Source organism: Podarcis vaucheri (assembly GCF_965113315.1).
Source record: "Podarcis vaucheri genome assembly, chromosome: 11".
In the NCBI taxonomy this organism is placed as follows: domain Eukaryota; kingdom Metazoa; phylum Chordata; class Lepidosauria; order Squamata; family Lacertidae; genus Podarcis; species Podarcis vaucheri.
Genome location: NC_138749.1, coordinates 29429130 through 29447915, shown reverse-complemented (window position 1 = coordinate 29447915; position 18786 = coordinate 29429130). Strand labels below are relative to the sequence as shown.

General features: G+C 39.6%; 1 protein-coding gene and 2 long non-coding RNA genes across 6 annotated transcripts in view; 1 reads left to right on the top strand and 2 right to left on the bottom strand.

Moving 5' to 3' along the window:
* The window catches only part of LOC309514728, a 36861-nt gene extending 24438 nt beyond the window's left edge, over window positions 1–12423 (top strand). The window contains exons 2-4 of one of the 4 annotated variants that reach the window (XR_014212134.1): window positions 4257–4369; window positions 10047–10114; window positions 11869–12423. This is a non-coding gene — a long non-coding RNA (uncharacterized lncRNA). Of the gene's footprint in view, window positions 1–4256; window positions 4370–9892; window positions 10426–11868 lie in introns of those variants that run through there. The other 3 variants (XR_014212135.1, XR_014212136.1, XR_014212137.1) reach the window with 3 other exon arrangements.
* The window catches only part of LOC309514763, a 234187-nt gene that overhangs the window by 179754 nt on the left and 35647 nt on the right, over window positions 1–18786 (bottom strand). The gene's annotated exons all lie outside the window — the stretch shown is intronic.
* Window positions 6693–18786, bottom strand: part of TBCA (tubulin folding cofactor A) — a 30784-nt gene continuing 18690 nt past the window's right edge. The window contains exons 2-4 of the mRNA XM_082192041.1: window positions 15699–15804; window positions 12432–12518; window positions 6693–7915 (exon numbers count right to left, since the gene is read on the bottom strand). Of these exons, the coding sequence (XP_082048167.1) occupies window positions 7835–7915; window positions 12432–12518; window positions 15699–15804 (274 nt within the window). The 3' untranslated portion in view covers window positions 6693–7834. The remainder of the gene's footprint in view (window positions 7916–12431; window positions 12519–15698; window positions 15805–18786) is intronic.

The following is an 18786-nucleotide window of genomic DNA, read 5'->3' as shown; positions in this document are numbered from 1 at the left end:
GGTAAAGGTAAAGGTACCCCTGCCCGAACGGGCCAGTCTTGACAGACTGTGGGGTTTGTACGCCCATCTCACATTTATTGGCCGGGGGCCAGCGCTGTCCGGGGACACTTCCGGGTCACGTGGCCAGCGTGACATCGCTGCTCTGGCGAGCCAGAGCCGCACACGGAACGCCGTTTACCTTCCCGCTGGTAAGCGGTACCTATTTATCTACTTGCACCCGGGGGTGCTTTCGAACTGCTAGGTGGGCAGGCGCTGGGACCGAACAGCGGGAGCGCACCCCGCCGCGGGGATTCGAACCGCCGACCTTTCGATCGGCAAGCCCTAGGCGTTGAGGCTTTAGCCCACAGCGCCACCCGCGTCCACTGACTTTCATATAGTCTGCATAAATTCATCTGCAAATCTGTCCTTTTCACAGAAGCTGTTTATTGAAGGAAGGTAAAAGCTTTTGAACTTTAAAAATAATTGTTCTTAATCAACTTACATGTTTCAGGGCTAACAATTCATAGTTGCTAAAATTAGAACTGTCACCCAATTAAAGAAATTTTAAGCCGCAATCTTAAATGTACTTACTAGGGAGTAAGTCCCACTGAACACTGTGTGAGACTAACTTTCAAGGAAATTTTTATTTGTTTTCTTACAATTATAATCCGTCACACTAGACCTGCTTAGCTTCAGCAAGGTGATGACCTTATATGCCTTCAGACCATATGCATAGGATTGTGCAGCCAGTTAATTAATTGTCAGAGTTTTAATTAATTGAGTTTATTAAATCTGCAGAAATGGGCACATGAACAAAAGATTCATATATGGCTTAGAAGAGCTATACCCTTCTGCATGTAAGAGAAGGGTAGACAGAGCCAGTGTGGCATTGTGGCTGCTAGGACTAGGACCTTGGGTTCAAATTGCCACTCAGCTTGGAAAAACCCACTGGGTGACCTTGGGTCAGTCTCTGTCTTTCAATCTAACCCAGGTTTGCTGTGAGGATAAAATGGGGATGTGGAGCACTATGTGCATCACTCTGAGCTCCTTGGAGGAAAGTTGTGACAATATATAAATAATTACTCTTCTATGGTGGCAGCTGCAGTTTTTAGAAATACGTAATATAAATATTAAAAATATTTTTCTGAAAACTATATTACCCATGTTCATCCACTGATTCTAACCAACTGATTACATCATTACATGCTGCAGTCATGTCTTTCTCAAATAATATTGGGAACTGTGGTTCCCAGCGCCTTTAACAAACTACAGTTCCCAAAATTCACCATGACTTTTAAAACAGCATAAGATTGCTTTGAATGGGATAGGTGTGGCTGTCCTATCCTGTATGTGTGTGTGTTGACTGTTGGTTGTAAAGAAATTGCTGGTTTTAGCCCAAACAGCAAGGAAGCATGACATTAACAACTTTGTACTTTATTCATAATTTATATAGCATTAGTACCCAGCTCTTCAGCCACAAAGGCTCTCAGAGCAGCTTTGCTGTTGCTGTTTAGTCATTTAGTCGTGTCCGACTCTTTGTGACTCCATGGACCAGAGCACGCCAGGCACTCCTGTCTTCCACGGCCTCCCACAGTTTGGTCAAGCTCATGTTGGTAGCTTCGAGAGCACTGTCCAACCATCTCGTCCTCTGTCGTCCCCTTCTCCTTGTGCCCTCAATCTTTCCCAACATCAGGGTCTTTTCCAGGGAGTCTTCTCTTCTCATGAGGTGGCCAAAGTATTGGAGCCTCAGCTTCACGATCTGTCCTTCCAGTGAGCACTCAGGGCTGATTTCATTAAGAATGGATAGGTTTGATCTTCTTGCAGTCCATGGGACTCTCAAGAATCTCCTCCAGCACCATAATTCAAAAGCATCAATTCTTCGGCGATCAGCCTTCTTTATGGTCCAGCTCTCATTTCCATACATCACTACAGAGTAGCTTACATACAATCAATTAAAACAAGGCAGTCCCTGACCAAAACTTACAATCTTAAAAAACAATGACACACACAAGGTAAGAGGGATAGGGAGGGACAATGCCTGTTTGTTTTTAAATCAAACTCAGGCACCAATTCTCAAATAGTTGTTTTTATAATGACCAGCTGGCACAGTTCTGGCATAGGAAGTGCCTGATGGAGCTGGGCTTTTGGCAAAGCAGATGGAATTAGCTCTGGTTTTTATCTCTTCCACTGAGGGAGTCTTATGGAATAGCCCCTCCCCGGTGACAATTGAGGGAGAGGAGGCCTGATGGTCTGTCACAGCAGAGCTGATGGAGTGAGCTCTGCTTCTCACCTCTCCCACTGTAAATTAACTCCACCAGCCACATTCCGGTTAAACTTTAGTTCAGAAATGTGTTCGTAAAATGTGTAGTCCTTATTATCCTGAAACCCTTCTGTGATTTGCAGAGCAAGGACAGGCAACAGCAATACATTTCCCCCTCTTCACATCTGACTTTCCTGGTTCAGATGCATGCTGGTGACACTTCACTCCAAAACTCCTGAACTTCCCAATGGCTTCATAGAGATGCTAAATAGTATGGGTGAGAAGATGGAACCGTGCAGGACACTGCAACTTCCATGGCACTGAACAATAGTCTCCCATATCTACTTTCTGAAAACAACTCTAGCAGTAGGAGTGAAACCACTTTAGTATAGTACAACAAAGTACTGTGCAATGGGTCCAGAATTAGGCATATGAGAATAGGCCCAGTGAAATAAATGGGGCTTAAATTAGAATACACAAATTGAAATTGTAACTAAGCATAACTAAGTCTGAATCCTTGTGGTTATTTTGAGGTGTAAGAGAGTAGCCAAAATAAATGCTCTTAAAATACATTGGGATTGTTTGTTTTTGGAACTCTTGAGTATGTATCCAAAAGCAGTTATTTGAGCCTTGCTATGAATATTGATTCCAGCCTATTGAAACAAAAAAATGGCCTCTCTAATTCTATCATTCCCTTTTCCTCCTCCTATAGGAACCCTTAGTACACCAGCAAGTTCTGCTATGCATATCCCATTGAACCAGCAAGGGAAACACATGAAATGAAACGTTTCTTCCTTCTCCTCTTCCTTGCACTCCACTGACATCTGTTTTAGGTCTTCCCCAACCCTTCAGAGCAGATCTGGGAAGAAGATGGGGGAGCGCAGGCAGGTAGAAGGGAGATTCTACATCATTGCACTCTAACTTGCAAAACAGATACATTTCAAATCAAGGTTCCTTTGTTTGTTCTACATATTGACCAAAATTAAGCAACAGCATGAACAATTGAGCCAAAATCCTATGCTTGATTTGGAATCGTAATTTCAAAGCATGGAATCCTCACACCTGTGTTTTAAGTTAACCTAAATGTTTATGTGTGTGGTGGTGGGGACACAGGTGAGAATACATACATGTTTCCCTCCTGGTCAGTTTAAAGGAGAGCAATGAATTTGCAGTGGTGCAACTCGTATCTCCAAAGACATTTTCAGAGATTGGGTGACTTTTGCTTGGCCACATGGGAGCTTTCCCGCAGGGTCTTGCAGGGTCCAGTCTTGTTAAACATGCTATTTAACATCTATATGAAACTACAGTGGTACCTCTGGTTACATACTTAATTTGTTCCAGAGGTCCGTTCTTAACCTGAAACTGTTCTTAACCTGTAGCACCACTTTAGCTAATGGGCCCTCCCACTGCCGCCGTGCCGCTGGAGCATCCAGCATCTGTTCTCATCCTGAAGCAAAGTTCTTAACCCGAGGTAATATTTCTGGGTTAGCGGAGTCTGTAACCTAAAGTGTCTGTAACCTGAAGCGTATGTAACCCGAGGTACCACTGTACTGGGACCAGTCATCAGGGGATTTGGAGTGAGATCTTACCAGCACCCAGCTCTATCTCTGTTTCATCAGTACCTCAAACTGAAACTAAATCCAGACAATATGGAAGTGCCATAAGTGGGTTTCCGATTTCCAGAAGTTGACAGAACTATCTGTTCTTAATAGAGTTTCACTCACCTTGAAGGACCAGTTGCATAATTTGGGGTTGTTCTTGGAACTATCTTTGCCCAGGTGGCCTCAGTGGCTAGGAGCAACTATGCAGTTTCACCTGGTGCAAGCTATGGTCATTTTTGGATAGGGATCGTTTGACCATGGTTACTCATGCTCTGGTAACCTCCAGGCTGGACTAGGGCTACCCTTGAAGATGGTCTGGAAATTGCTGAAGCAAAAATGCTGCTAGGGACAGCAGGTCATGAACATATTACCCATCTTAGTGAATACACTGGTTGCCAATTGTCTTCTAGGTCCAGTTCAAGATGCTAAACGGCTTGGGTCCCAGCAAGAGCACCTTCTTCCTTATCAACCGGTCTGTCCTCTAAGATCAGCAGATGTGGCCTCCCTGGTGGACCCTCTTTAGTATGAGGTACATGGTAGTGGGTGGGGGGGCAGGAAGGAAATTTTTTAATAGCAGCTCCTCATACATGGAATTTCCTTCCTTCTGAGGTGCATCTGGCCCTCTCTACATTTTTGTGTGTGGTTACTCAAGATCTTCAAAAGACATTTGGAGAAGAGACTGGATTGCTGCTGCTGATTCTGTTAGTAACTATTCTGTGGTTTGTTACCTTTTAAAGGATCATGTTATTATCTGTTTGCTTTGTTGTAAACTACCCTGTGGCAGTATATAAATCATCTATATAAATAAATGTAGCTTTAGCCTTTAAAATTTAATTATGAGCACACTTTTGCATGACATCTTTCAGTCAGTAATGTAATTCATAAACTGATTTATTCAGAGAAGCCCAAGCAATGTTATGCCTGCAATACAGGTTCCTGTAAGTTGGGTTCTGTTCCTTGAAAGCACTCTGGTAAAGGAGACAGTTGCTCACTAGATGCATGCGCTGGGGAATTAACAGGGTCACTGCACACAATATTAATACAGTTATTTCTAGCAAAGCATTGCATCCCCAGCAGGCAGTGACCAGAGGTGGCAGGAAATAACTGGACAGTGAGTGCTGTTTGGGAATACTTGTACATTTGTATGGTTTACGAATAACATGTTTATTACCAAGTCCCCAATTTAATTGCTAAAGTTCTGATCTACCAACATGTACCAATAAAGTAAAAAGGGTGGGAAGTTAACATGGTTACGTAACAGAACCTCCCCATTCCCCAAATTCACATTTTAATCCACATTTAATTGGCATCGTGGAGCAGAAACAAATGATCAAGGATTCATTTGCTGCAGCTTTTGCTGGGAGATAGCATTTTATTCAGTGCTGATGAGAGATTCCATATTTATCACCCCTCAATACCCCCTCACCCCACAAAATTGGTATATCTTTGGCAAGACCTCTTTCCCCTAGCATATATAGTTTCTGCATGTGTGCATATTTATACATCTCTCTCTCTCTCTCTATGGGTAAATTTCCTCCCTCTCCAAAATAATTAAGTTCAGTAAAAACGCACCATATGATTGCTAATGATTTGCTTCTGTTCAAACCTGGGTAAGACCTACTCCCTTTCCAAGGCTCTTCTGAATAAAATTCATTAGACTTTCTCAGTAGTTCCCAGACTTTCCTGCTCCCCAGACCACTTGAAAATTGCGGTGGTTCTTGGCCGACTACTTAATGATTTTTCTGCCCATTGTAGCAATTATAATGCAGTGTGCTAGATGCTGATGATCCTTAATTGTTATTTTATTGCTTTTTTATTTCTTCATATATTGTGTTTTATTGTATTACAATCTAAATTCCATAGAATACAATAAAATACAAGGTAAGAAATAAAAGAAGCGACAAAATACAATTCAAAAATCAGTATAAATCTTTAATGAGATGGATGGGCCATCTCCTGTCTTCAACAACAAATTCACAGACACACCCTGGATCATCAGAATGAAGCTTGTGGACCGGTTTAGAACCCCTGCTGTAGCTATATGTTGTGTGGGTGGGGAAAGGGACCTGCAGACACACACTCCAGCAGGAACAATAAACTTTCTCTATTACTTTCACTTCTTGTTTTCCTAACATTTACATATCAAAACAGCCACTATAATAGAATCCTAGAATTGTAGAGTTGGAAGGGTCCCCAAAGGTCATCTAGTTCAAGCCCCTACAATGCAGAGATCTCAACTAAAGCATCCATGACAGATGACCATCCAATCTCTGCTTAAAAACTTCCAAGGAACGAGAGTCCACAACCTCCCGAGGGAGTCCGGTCTACTTTCTAACAGTTCTTACTGTCAGAAAGTTCTTCCTGATGTTTAGTTAGAATCTCCTTTCTTGTAACAAATCCATTGGTACAGGTCCTATCCTCCAGAGCAGAAAACAAGCTTGCTGCATCTTCCATGTGACAGCCCTTTAGATATTTGAAGATGGTTATATCCCCCTCTCAGTCTCCTCTTATCCAGATTAAACATACCCAACTCCCTCAGCTGTTCCTCATAAGGCTTAGTTTCCAGATCCTTTAGAGTCAAAGTCAAAGAATTGGAAGGGATCCCAAGGGTCAATCTAGTCCAACCACCTGCAATGCAGGAATCTTTTGCCCTACATGGAGCTCAAAGCCACAAGATTAAGAGACTCATGCTCTACTGACTGGGCTATCCTAATCGTATCCCTCGTGTCCAGTTGTTGTGTGATTTCTTGGTTTCTTCTGGACCTTGGTTTTGAGAGGTCAAATGATTTTGTTTTCTCTGTCTTTTCTCTGAAGGCAGAAAAGTAATGCAAATCCATCACAGGCCCAAAATGTACATGATGTCAAACCATTTTAATTGTTTTTCTTTTCAATAATGTTTTTCCATATAACAATACAATAACAGAAATACGGTAGATGGAATAAATTTCTCTTTTCCTTAAAGGGCACATATTTCCATGTGACGCAGGGTATTCTTTTCTTAGCCACTTCTCATACTCTTACTTCTACAGTACTGCTCTCAGTACATAGTGGGGTAAGCTGTTACACAGGTTCTATATCCTTACACAACATGGCTATGACTTCTCCATTAAACACTTAACACACCAGAAAGCAACGCTGTTTAAGGGAGAGGGGTTAAGAACTGCTTCATACCTGCAGCATTAAAAGAATTAACTATGGAATGGACAGCTATTATCAAGGCATTTTTTAAGCGACCAAAGCAGTGACTAAGCTGTCAGACATGGCTGAAATGGCAAATATGGCTATAAACATGGGGTTGAAATAACCAATCAAGTCTATCAGGGGGAAAGCGGAAAACATGAAGGATTTTAAAAACAGGAATCACAATTTGGATATTAGAATCTATAGGATCTCAGAATTAGAAAGCAAGAGAGAATGATAGTCTTAACAACACAGTGGTTTACATAGCTTCTTCGAGACCCACCTTCTTTTGAGCCTTATTTTGAGAGCACACCTAAATGCCACAGCAATTAAAAATTGCAAAGTCCTGAGATGTGTTGTCAGATTTCCACTGTACTCCCTTACAGAAAAGATATATCAAGATCTCCACAACTTTCACTCTCTTGCATACAAAGGAGAATAAGTGCAGGTGTTTCAGGACCTTTATGCTAAAACACTAAGATTCCACATAAAGTGCTTAAACTGTATACAAAGCAGCCCAGGCTGGTGTAGACTGTATACAGATGTGTGTTTCTGAATACTGTTGTACTTCTGTAAGATACGTTCTGTATTACAAATCATAAGGAAAAATGCTCTCTGGGCTTGTTTTTTTTTGTTTTTATTTGTAATTTGTATTGTGGATTTTACAACTTTCAAAAATGGTTTCAAAAAAAGGTACGGATAATTTGAGCACATCATCATTCCTAACACTACTTTAGGAAATACATTTTACTAATGTCTGATCATTTATGTTAACAATGGACCCAAAGCATACATTGATTTTTCACTACTCTATCTAGGCTTCTAACTTTATTGACTCAAGTACCGAACGTGCTTCTTTATATTCTTCAGCTTCTTCCAACTCTTTTTCATTTTCCTGAAATTAAACAAAGCACACTTTTCACTATTTTAAAAATTATTAAAGCTTAAAACTATTTGTTTGCATTGATATGCATCATGAAGGAGGCTTTAGCACTTTAGTTCCCAACATATAGGGTGATATTCAATGTTAGTCATACACAGACTGAGTGCATGGATTTCAGTGGGTCTATTCTGAGTAACACTGGATATTACTCAGTATCCAGTTTGGATTGCAATGAGCCCAGCTTTCTGCAGAGCCCACAATTGGAAGTATTCCAGATAATCAAGTGAAGAATCCTAGCGAATGAATTCCAAACCCTTTGCAGTACAGCCAATAAAACCTGTTCCCCATTGGGGTTGGGAATTCCACTCTTGTTTGGCCAGGACACTCCATATTTACACCAACTTTACGATTCTCACCTATGCAGAACTCTTTCCCTGGTGATTTAACATCTTACCATCTGCAGTTCTGCAAGATAGATTCTCGAAAATCCCATACTCTGAAAGATAATGTCCTTGTGGCACAAAACAGGTTGAATCCATCACACACATTTTATTTTACTGCCCATTTTATGCAAAAATATATGATAAGTATTTGGCCCCCTTACTGAAGGAAAGGATTTACTGCACTGACTCTTCCAGGGTGTCTTATCTGCTGAACAATTGTAGTAATGATGTTGTGGAGAATGTGGCAAGATTTTTGAGTGACACTATGAAATTATGTCACCATAGGTCCTAAGAGCCATTTTCGTACCTCACTGGACAGTTTTATCCTAAAGTATCTCTTACTATGTTTTGTTAACTGTGTTGTAGTCTGATCCATGTATACAATGCACTTTTTCTATGCCAATAAAGATTGATAGATACTCAATATCAGCAGCAGAACATGACACAATACCCAGTTTATTAGGTTCAATTGACAGTCATATGATAGTGAATTGGTAAAGGGTGATATAGTAATGAGCTATGGTGCTTACTTCTCACTGCATAGGCCCAATTTTGAAAACACACTGACCTTTATTAAATGATTTTTGGCCCACTGAAATCCATTCTTTAGCTTTTAATCATAAATCCACACAATCTTGCAAAGAAGTGTTCCCATTTAAAGTACTAGCATGAATCCCTAAGGAAAGAAGTACCCAGCCCCTGCTTGATTAGCATAGAAAAGTCAAAACATGGATAATCAGTCACAAACAATAGTAAAATCTGAAAGCTTTGTTATCACATTCATTGCCAGAGCAAGGAAGATGTTTCTATTGCCCTGGTGCTCCAGCAGATGACAATCTCTTCAGCAGATGCCAATACTGTCCCCCTCCTGAGGGGGATAGAGACAATATTACATATGACAGGGGAATGCCTGGTATTGGGATAATAGCTTCATGGATGCACAGAAAGCTGAGGCGGTGCTAAAAAAAAGCATGCTAAAGAGCAAAAAACTACAAGGAGGAATCAACTGGAGGGAATAATGCATTGTTTCAGTTGTCTCTATACTAATGCACGGAGTATGGAAAACAAGCAAGTTGAATTTGAGCTCTTAATACAGGTTGGCAAATATTATCTAAAAGGCATTATGGAAACATGGTGGGGTGACTGGAATATATAAATTGAGGGTCTATTCAAAAGGAATAGCTCAAAAAGGAAGGAAGTAGGAGCAGCATTAAATGTAATAGATGTGTACACTTGTGAAGAGATCCATGACTTGAGCATGGAGGGATGATTTGACAGTATATGTAGGAGTGGGAAACAACAGTAACCTTACTGTGGGTGTCTGCTATAGACCTCCAAGCCAGACTAAAGACTTGGATGATGCTTTCCTAGAGCAGATTACCAAACAGTAAAAAAGGAGAGATGCAGTAGTTGTGTGAGACTTAAATTACCTATATTTGTATTGTATCACAATTTCAAGTATTTTTCCCCTTTTATTTTTCTATTTTTTTCTGTTCATTTACTTTATTTTCTCACTGAATTTTTTCAATAAAATATAAATATTTAGGCTTGCAAGAGAGGTTTATTTGGCTACATTCAAAGCAAGGGGAACACCATAGAAATAATAGGTCCTCTGCGTGGAGAAGATGAAAGAAATGCTGTTGGGTGACAGAAAGAAGGCAGAACTGCTCAATTCCTACTTTACCTATGTTTTCGCTCAGGAGGAAAGCAACCCAACCTGGTGATACCAGAATAAATGATGCAAGGAGGGAGCTGTAGCCCAAGATAGGTAATGGGACACCTAGCTACTTTGAATGAATAAATATGCAGGGTCTGATGAGCTGTGCTCAAAGGTACTAAAGGAGTTTGCCTCTGTCTATAATTTTAGAGAATTCTTTGGGAACAGGTGAGGTCCTTGCAGACTGGAAACAGGCAAATGTTGTCCCCCATCTTCAAGAAGGGGAAAAAAGACCGGTCAGCTTGTCTTCAACACCAGGAAAGGTCCTAGAACAGATAAGTCAACAGCTGGTCTGTGAACACTTAGAAAAGGATGCCATGATTACAAAGACCCAGCATGGGTTTCTCAAAAAAAAAAAGAAAGACCCACTGTTGTTCAATGTCTTTCGAAATGACTTGGATAAAGGAATTAAGGGGATGCTCATCAAATCTGCAGATGACACTAAACTACAAGGGATAGCTAATGCTGTAGAAGACAGAATCAGGATTTTAAAAGACCTTAACAGATTGGAGAACTGAACCCAAACAAACAAAATGAATTTCAATAGAAACAAATGTAAGGTTCTACACTTAGGCAGGATGAACCAGCTGCAGCGTAAGATGGGGGACACCTGGCTTGCCCATAGCACATGTGAAAAGGAGACCACGAGTTTAACATGAATCAACAGTGTGATGCAATAGCAAAAAAAGCTAATGCTATTCTGGGCTGCATCAACAGAAGAATAGTGTCCCAATCAAGATAAGTCATAGTACCGCTCTGTTCTGCCTTGATCAGATAAGTATAAATGTAATGGATGTAGAATATAAAATCTACATGAAACAGCTGGGAAGGTTAACCAGGAATTTGGAGTGCAGTGCCACTAATATGCAAATGATACTGAACTCCATTTCACTTTTCCATTCAATTCCAAGGAGGTGAAGTTTTGGGAGGCATATAGAAAAGCAACCAAGTAGAAAACCTTCAAAAACAATGTTAGTATGCGTACCAGTGATTCTAATAGCCTAACTTTGGAGCAATCAGTTCAATCAATGATTAAGATAATGATTGCTACTCCAAATATTTCTATGGTGTTGTTGTTTTTAGGGGCAAACTAAATCACCTATTTCAAAAAACTGTATGTAATGTGCATTTTTCTTTGGCGGTATTGTGATAGTAAGCACCTGGATTCAACAAAAATGTTGACACCAGTACAGACCTAACATAGCTTTTCACTTTATCATGATATTTAGTTTTAAAGCCCCCTGGCAATTTGCCACAAATCTTAAAGGTAAAGGTAAAGGGACCCCTAACCATTAGGTCCAGTCATGACCGACTCTGGGGTTGCGGCGCTCATCTCGCTTTATTGGCCGAGGGAGCCGGCGTACGGCTTCCGGGTCATGTGGCCAGGATGACTAAGCCACTTCTGGCAAACCAGAGCAGCGCATGGAAACGCCGTTTACCTTCCCACCAGAGTGGTACCTATTTATCTACTTGCACTTTTGACGTGCTTTCGAACTGCTAGGTTGGCAGGAGCAGGGACAGAGCAACGGGAGCTCACCCCGTCATGGGGATTCCAACCGCCAACCTTCTGATTGGCAAATCCTAGGCTCTGTGGTTTAACCCACAGCGCCACCCGCGTCACTGTCACAAATCTTAGCCAAGATTAATGCTATGATGGTTCTATCTTAAATAAACTTTGAAACCAAGGTCTAAAGCAGATTTCAAATCCTGTTTCGTATGGGCCTAAAGTTGAAGTGGGGAATTATAGAGAGAGAACACTCAGTCCCACTGCATTATTTTTATCCCCCATCCCCTTTGCTTCTTAGGCTGATGTACATGGTTCTCCCCAACCCCATTTTATCCTCACAGCAACTCAGTGATACGGACACAGAGATGGTGACTAGCCCAAAGCTTCACAGCAGAGGAGGAAATGAACCTGGGATTCCTGAGGCCAAAACTGATACTTGATCTAGGTTTACTTCTACACCAACTCCCAAAGTACAGATAAACAGCAGAAATTTAAAGCTGCACGCTCAAAGAGTTTAAATATTAATTAACTATAGCTGTAGTTGATTCATTGCTAGGGCAAATTTTAATTTTTGTACCTTAAAGTTAGCAGGCATGTTTTGCAGGGGGGCGGGTTTTGGTTTGGATTGGTTACTCTAACAGAAAATAAACAAATATTAAATATGTCTTTTCCTTCAAGCAAGTGGCAGGTTTGGTTTAGGTTCTCAAAGTTCCTTCAGTATTCCTGAAATGAATATTTGTTAAAGTTTTGGTAGCAATGAGACATATGCATGATCAATCAATTGATTATCTACCTTTTAGCTTGATCAACTAAAAATATTCAGTTGAAAGCTCTACAAAATGTTATTTCTTTTGTACTTACTAATAGCTGAGCAAGATCTGCATGTGCAGCTTCTAATCTGCGTTGGCAATCAGGAATCATCATTCGAGATTCTTGCAAGACCTCAATCTGCAAAATGGAAGTTCATTAAGTATATGAACTATTCAATTTTAGTATACAACTCTACTGTTTAGCTGCTTAAAATAATGCAAACCTATTGAAGTTACTCTATATACAATATTTTTTTTAAAGTACTCAGTAATACTTTTTAAAACCAAAGCAAGATCTGCTAAAAAGCTTTCCATGAAATATTTGTTTTTAAAAACTATTTAATATAAACTATTTCCCCTGCTGTCAAAAACAGCTTCGTCCAAAATGGGATCAGCTGGTTATATAAATATCTCCTGCATCTTTTTGGTAATAAATAAAAACAGTGTTCAGATAATACCACACAGAGATAATTACTGCATGAAAAAAGTTATTGAGTTATTGATCACATTGTATGCTCACTGCAGGAGGTTCTGACTAAAAGACAAAGGTAAAGTAAAATGAAAACCAAAGACCAGCAGGCTCATATTTTTGATGCTTATCATGCATAAAAAGTTATTACTCATTCTTGGGCTTCATTTTAGGAGAGAGATTATTCTCACCATGCTTTTTGAACAAAATTACTGGTCTGGCACCCCACTGAATTTGAACATCTTGCATACATCTACAGAAAACAATTTTGTAATTGCATACAAAATCATGGAATGTTTTTAACCCTCAAAATCATGCACTGAAAATGTGGTGTAAACAGCTAATTCTATCATGTATCCAGCCTGGATAGAAATGAAAATTAATTAACAACAATTATATGAATTTTAAGCCCTCACATGATTGTATTTAAGCAAAAATATTAACAGAATCCAGTGTGTGCAACTGCAAGCACCTGTAGTCATGAAAAAATATGTCCACAATTTGGCTGACACGTAGACAGAGTATACGTTCTGCCTTCAGAAAACAAGCAACAACTTCAGTGACCAGAAGCTCCCATTCTGAATTTATTTTATAATGTTGTTGCTTCTTTCAACCTATAAAGCACTGTGGTACCAAAAGGAATTAAAAGTAGCTTCTTAATAGCCACTAGACCAAGGTATCTCAAACAATGTCCCATTGAGCTTCCAACTATGAAAACCAGAACAGATTTCAAGGTCCACATGTAGCTGTGGACCAAAGTATGCAAAATGTAAGAGATTCATGATCAGAATCATCTGTTTTTCTTTCTTTCAACACAACCACTTTCAATGCTGGGGATACAACAGTGACAGATGGGGTTCTTCCTACACTATTTGTTGGCTCTCATCCAGTCCATTACAGAAGCAAGACAGCAGTCCGGTGCATCCACTGTCACACTGGTAAATGTAAAGTAGAAGTAGAGCTGTGTGCCATTAGCATATGCTGATAGCGTACAGTGGTACCTTGGGTTACAGACGCTTCAGGTTACAAACTCTGCTAACCCAGAAATAGTACCTTGGGTTAAGAACTTTCCTTCAGGATGAGAACATAAATCGCACAGCAGCAGCGGGAGGCCCCATTAGCTAAATTGGTACCTCAGGTTAAGAACAGTTTCAGGTTAAGAACAGACCTCCAGAATGAATTAAGTTCTTAACCCGAGGTACCACTGTACTCCAAAACTCTGGATGATCCCACTCAGCAGTTTCATGTAGATGTTGGGGGATAAAACTGAACCCTGAGGAACCCAACACTGAAGGCTTCAAAGGGCTGAAGAGCAGTCCCCAAGCATCACCCTCTGGAAACAACCAATCTAGCAGGACCGGAACCACTGCAAAGCAGTGCCACCTACCCATCCACATCCTCGAGCTTTACTAACTAAAACTCAGAACAGGACTGGACCAAGCTCTGGACACCCCTTGAGATTAATCTGCTGTGGATATAAGCGATCTTATCTTCAAAAAGCTTTGCAACCAAGTCACAGCTACCATCAGTTCTGCCACCTCTTTCAGGTCAGATGGTAAGAAGCCCTGCACTAACCAGAAAAGCTCTGCTGGACGGCACAATGAGGATGCAAAGGGGGCAGCAAAGTATGCCTTCTTTGGTGCCTTTCCTGCCACTAGGTAGGCTCAATGATGAGCCTTCACCAGTATTTGACTGCATTCAATCAGATATTTCTTCTAGTTGTGTTTGAGTGGTCTTCCAACTTGTTTCCTTGCCCTATGCTTTGGAGTATATGAGGAAACCAAACAGACTACACGTTTGTAGGGTGATCAGGGGCAATCGTGTCAATGGCCCAAGTCATTTGCATGTTCCTGAGGTTAGCCAGGGCTTTGACAGGAGTGCCACTCAAAGCATCTAAAAATTTCCCCAGAGTCCTCTGGAAACTCATTGGATCCACCAGCCTCTAAGGGCAAACCACCCTAATAGGTTCCCCATCTCTGCAAAGGGGGAAAGGTGCTGAAAGCCTAAACCTCAACAGGAACTGATATTACTATGATAAGGGAATAATGTCAATATCCCCCCCCCTTCAGATCACCCTCTTCCTGTCCAGTTGAGAAAACAAGGTCCAGATTGTGGCCTGCCAATGCATTGGGCTGGTGTCATATTGGGACAGGCCCTGTGAAGTCCTGAAAAGATTGCCTGGAAAGAGATGGAATATCTACAGACTACAGCAACACCCACCCCCAAAACAAATGCTCAAGTCTGCCCTGATGCTGCATCAACTCCACCCTGCTCACCTACCCAGGTCTCAGTGAAACAGACTAGATCAACCTCCTCATTCATAATCAGATCATGGGTGAGGGAGGCCTTACTCAGAGCTGACCTGTCTTTCAGCAACAGCATCTGCAGACCCAAGGGCTGACTGATAGGACAACTGCAATTCCACAGGTTGGAGGAGGGGCTGGCACATGGCATAGTCACAAACTGCCAGTGCCATGCACTGTGTGGGAAAGCAACATTTCTAATCCTTGAAACCTGTTACAGAGCACCAATGACCAGTTATTTCACCCCAATGCTTATTTCGTTACTATTTCTGCAAACCATTAATATTTCTAGAATTAACTATGTAGGCAATCATTTTTACACCCAAAGTCAAGATACACAGTCCAGACTGCAGGCAGGTGAGAGGAAGTTTAACTCCTTTCCCTGGGGCCTCAACTTGGAGACTTCTAGTATAGCACTAAATATTCTTTTTATATGTCCACAAACACAAATTTGAAACATTTTTTTTAAAAAAAACCCTACACACAATACTTTTCAGTTAAAAATAACAACTGATAACATATATTCATGAACTATGAAGTTGTTTACCTGTTTTTTAATGGCATAATTTTCAGAATCTTCAGCTTTCATTTTCTCAATCTTTTCTTCTTGCTGTTTTGCTTCTTTTTCATACATAACCTTTTCTTTTGCCAAGCTGCATACAAAAATAATGAATTAACTTTTCCATTATAAAAGCTAATACATGTTTTCCTAACTGAAAGGTTACACACATAGAATAGAATAATTTCAAAATATCATCATCATTCCATGTTCTATTATTCATTACATTTTATTTTAATCGTATATTGATTGATACACCGTATATAGCTTGGGATTCAAAGATCTGCTCAGGCTCATGAGCAAGGCTTGATCAGTGCAAAGCTGGCTTTTATTTCTTTTGAAAACTGCCATTTATGTCGTATCACAAACTGCTTTTGAATAATCCTCAATTAAAAAAAAAAAAAGGTCACCACACACCATGGGGGTCTGTTAAAGTCTGAAGCCCACTTTGTCTCCTGTGGCAATTCTTTGGATGCCAGCCATTGTTTTCCTATCTGATAGTCCTCACTTCCACATACCCCAAATGCAGAATATGAATGTCTGGATTTGACTGAAAGTATCTAGCAGCCACAACTGAAATAATGCTTGTATGTAGATCTTGAAGTTTAGAGGAAGAAGGTCTTCTACTAGTGATTGTACTTACAGTCCTTTTTGGTTATTCAGGCTCACAGCTTTGGTATGATCTAAATTCACTGCTGAACCTAGTTGCCCAGGTTATAACAGTGACCAGAAGACTTTCCACCAACTTTACCTAGTAAAACTGCATCTTGGTTGACCTTGCAACAATAATATGTATCTTTTAGTTTTGAGGCTTGATTACTTATGTGCTCTGGTATAAGACTTTCCCTGAGGACAGTCAAAGTGATGTGGCATATTTTTAACGGAGGGTGGCAAGCAGGAACACACACAGCAAAATTCCAGGGTCTGTCCTAGTCTTTCATACTCAATGTGCCAAAGACCAAAATACCAAGCTCAAAATGCTTAAGACAATACCTCCAATCCTATGTTCAATCATAGCCTCAAGAAGGAGCATCCTCTTCTAACAACACCATCTTTGTGGCAAAGGATATTTTGACAGCTGGTCCTTGAGGAAGGAAGGCCCAATCACACAAGCCTTACCAAAACCAATTTTCTACAAGCAATGTACGACTAGAATTTCATCTGCTTTCTGATAGCCAGAGGATTGGGGAAGAGAGAGATTCCAGTATTGTTAATAATCAAACTCTGCAGAATGGGCTAACTCTATGAGTCTACAACAGTAGATTCTATGTAGACACCAATAGAGGTTATTCACTGAACCATGATAATGAAAACAATGTAGTATTGCTATCTTACTGCTGCCAAATCAAGAGTCATATTTTGCTCAACATGAAGTCCCTCTTTATAAAAATTGATTCTTTAGGAATTCAGAAAGGATATAACCACCATGTATACATCATTTCTGAATCTCCTAATATCTGATGCTAGAGTAGTGCAAACCTCTATGTGTATTGACATAAACAGTTCACATTACTGATTATTGATCAGATAATTCTAATTCAATCCTACTGTGAGCAATTACTGAAGTTCAGAAGTGTGTTAAAGTATTAGCATCACAAAAAAATTGCTGACTTGAATTCAAGAAACTAAATTTTAGCCTCAATACTTGATTCTGGTTTTAGAATAGGATTGCCTTCAACCAACTTCTTTTGTCAGTTGTTGTATTTTCTCTCCAAAGTAAATTCTGATTATCATAAAGAGCAAAAATACAAATGCTAGAACTAAGAGGCACAATCTGTAGCTTAAATATAGAGGTTGGTGTACTTTCTACATAACACATACTAAGGTTAAATTTCATTTAACAATTAAAAATAATGCCAAATAAATCAAATGGATAATGCCAAATCAAAACTAGAAATGTTTTCTTTTTAAATCTTGCCACTTACAAAGAGTTTTTTAAAAAAGTAATTTCATGTCATGACCACAAAGTTTAAGGTTTTTATTCATTATTCCCTTTAGTTTTATCAGCAAAGTTATGACAAACTGAACAATTTCTACCAACTTCCTCAATTCACCACAAGCTTTTGTGCTTCCACACCTGTTGTCCTCCTATGTCCCTTGAATCCAAACTACACAACAGTGACAAGAACATATAAATCCAGATTTTCCAAGCCTTCCCTAATACAACCAAAATAAAATACACAAACTGTTAATGTAATTTGCAAAATATGTTCAAAAATTCAGGGTTTTGATTCCAAGCATTGGGAATGATCAAGGCAAACAAACAGTAAAGACCAAGGAATTTCAACAGGAAAGAAGTATGTAATTAAATTAGTGATTTAAAAATGGGATTTAACTGTTTTAACTCTAGATATATCATAGTACCTGGTGTAACTTTTAGGGAAGAGATTTAGACCAATCTATCCAGGATTACACCTCTTAATTAGCCATTAAGATGCAGTTTCTTAAACATACAAAGTTTATATTATATTTAAAAAGTTAATTAGAAGAAAAAGAATAAGATATAAGTGTTTAACTTCTGATTATTATTTTAATGTAACTTCACACTTTTGTTCTAATGTTAGTTATACTAGTTCAGTTAGTAATATTAATGGTGTGCATTAGTGTTCAGAATGAAACTTATTTTTTCTTCCTTAAAAACTAAATAATAAAACTGAAAGCAAGATACATTCCACAACCTGAGTGAGACTCATTACACACAGTGTTCTGTTCTGGCCTTCATACATTAAGTAAAAGTAAAAGTCTCTCTCTGAAATCAGAGTTATCAGTCACATAGAGCTTTATTCGCAAAATACAACATTGCAAGTCCTTGGCAGAGAACTGTGGATCAAGCTTCTACATAACAAGCAACATCACAGTCAGAGCATCTTGATTCACCATAAATTTCTCATGATGTACACCCACTCCTATTGAATACTTTTTCTGAATGGGAATTGTTGTCACGTATTCATCTCAGACATGTTCAAAGAATTTTAAATACACAACATATTTAAATATGTTTCCCCACAAACTTGACAAACTATTGCACAATCATAGAATATATTTTTAAAGCCAAAATAATATGAGTAAATAGTCA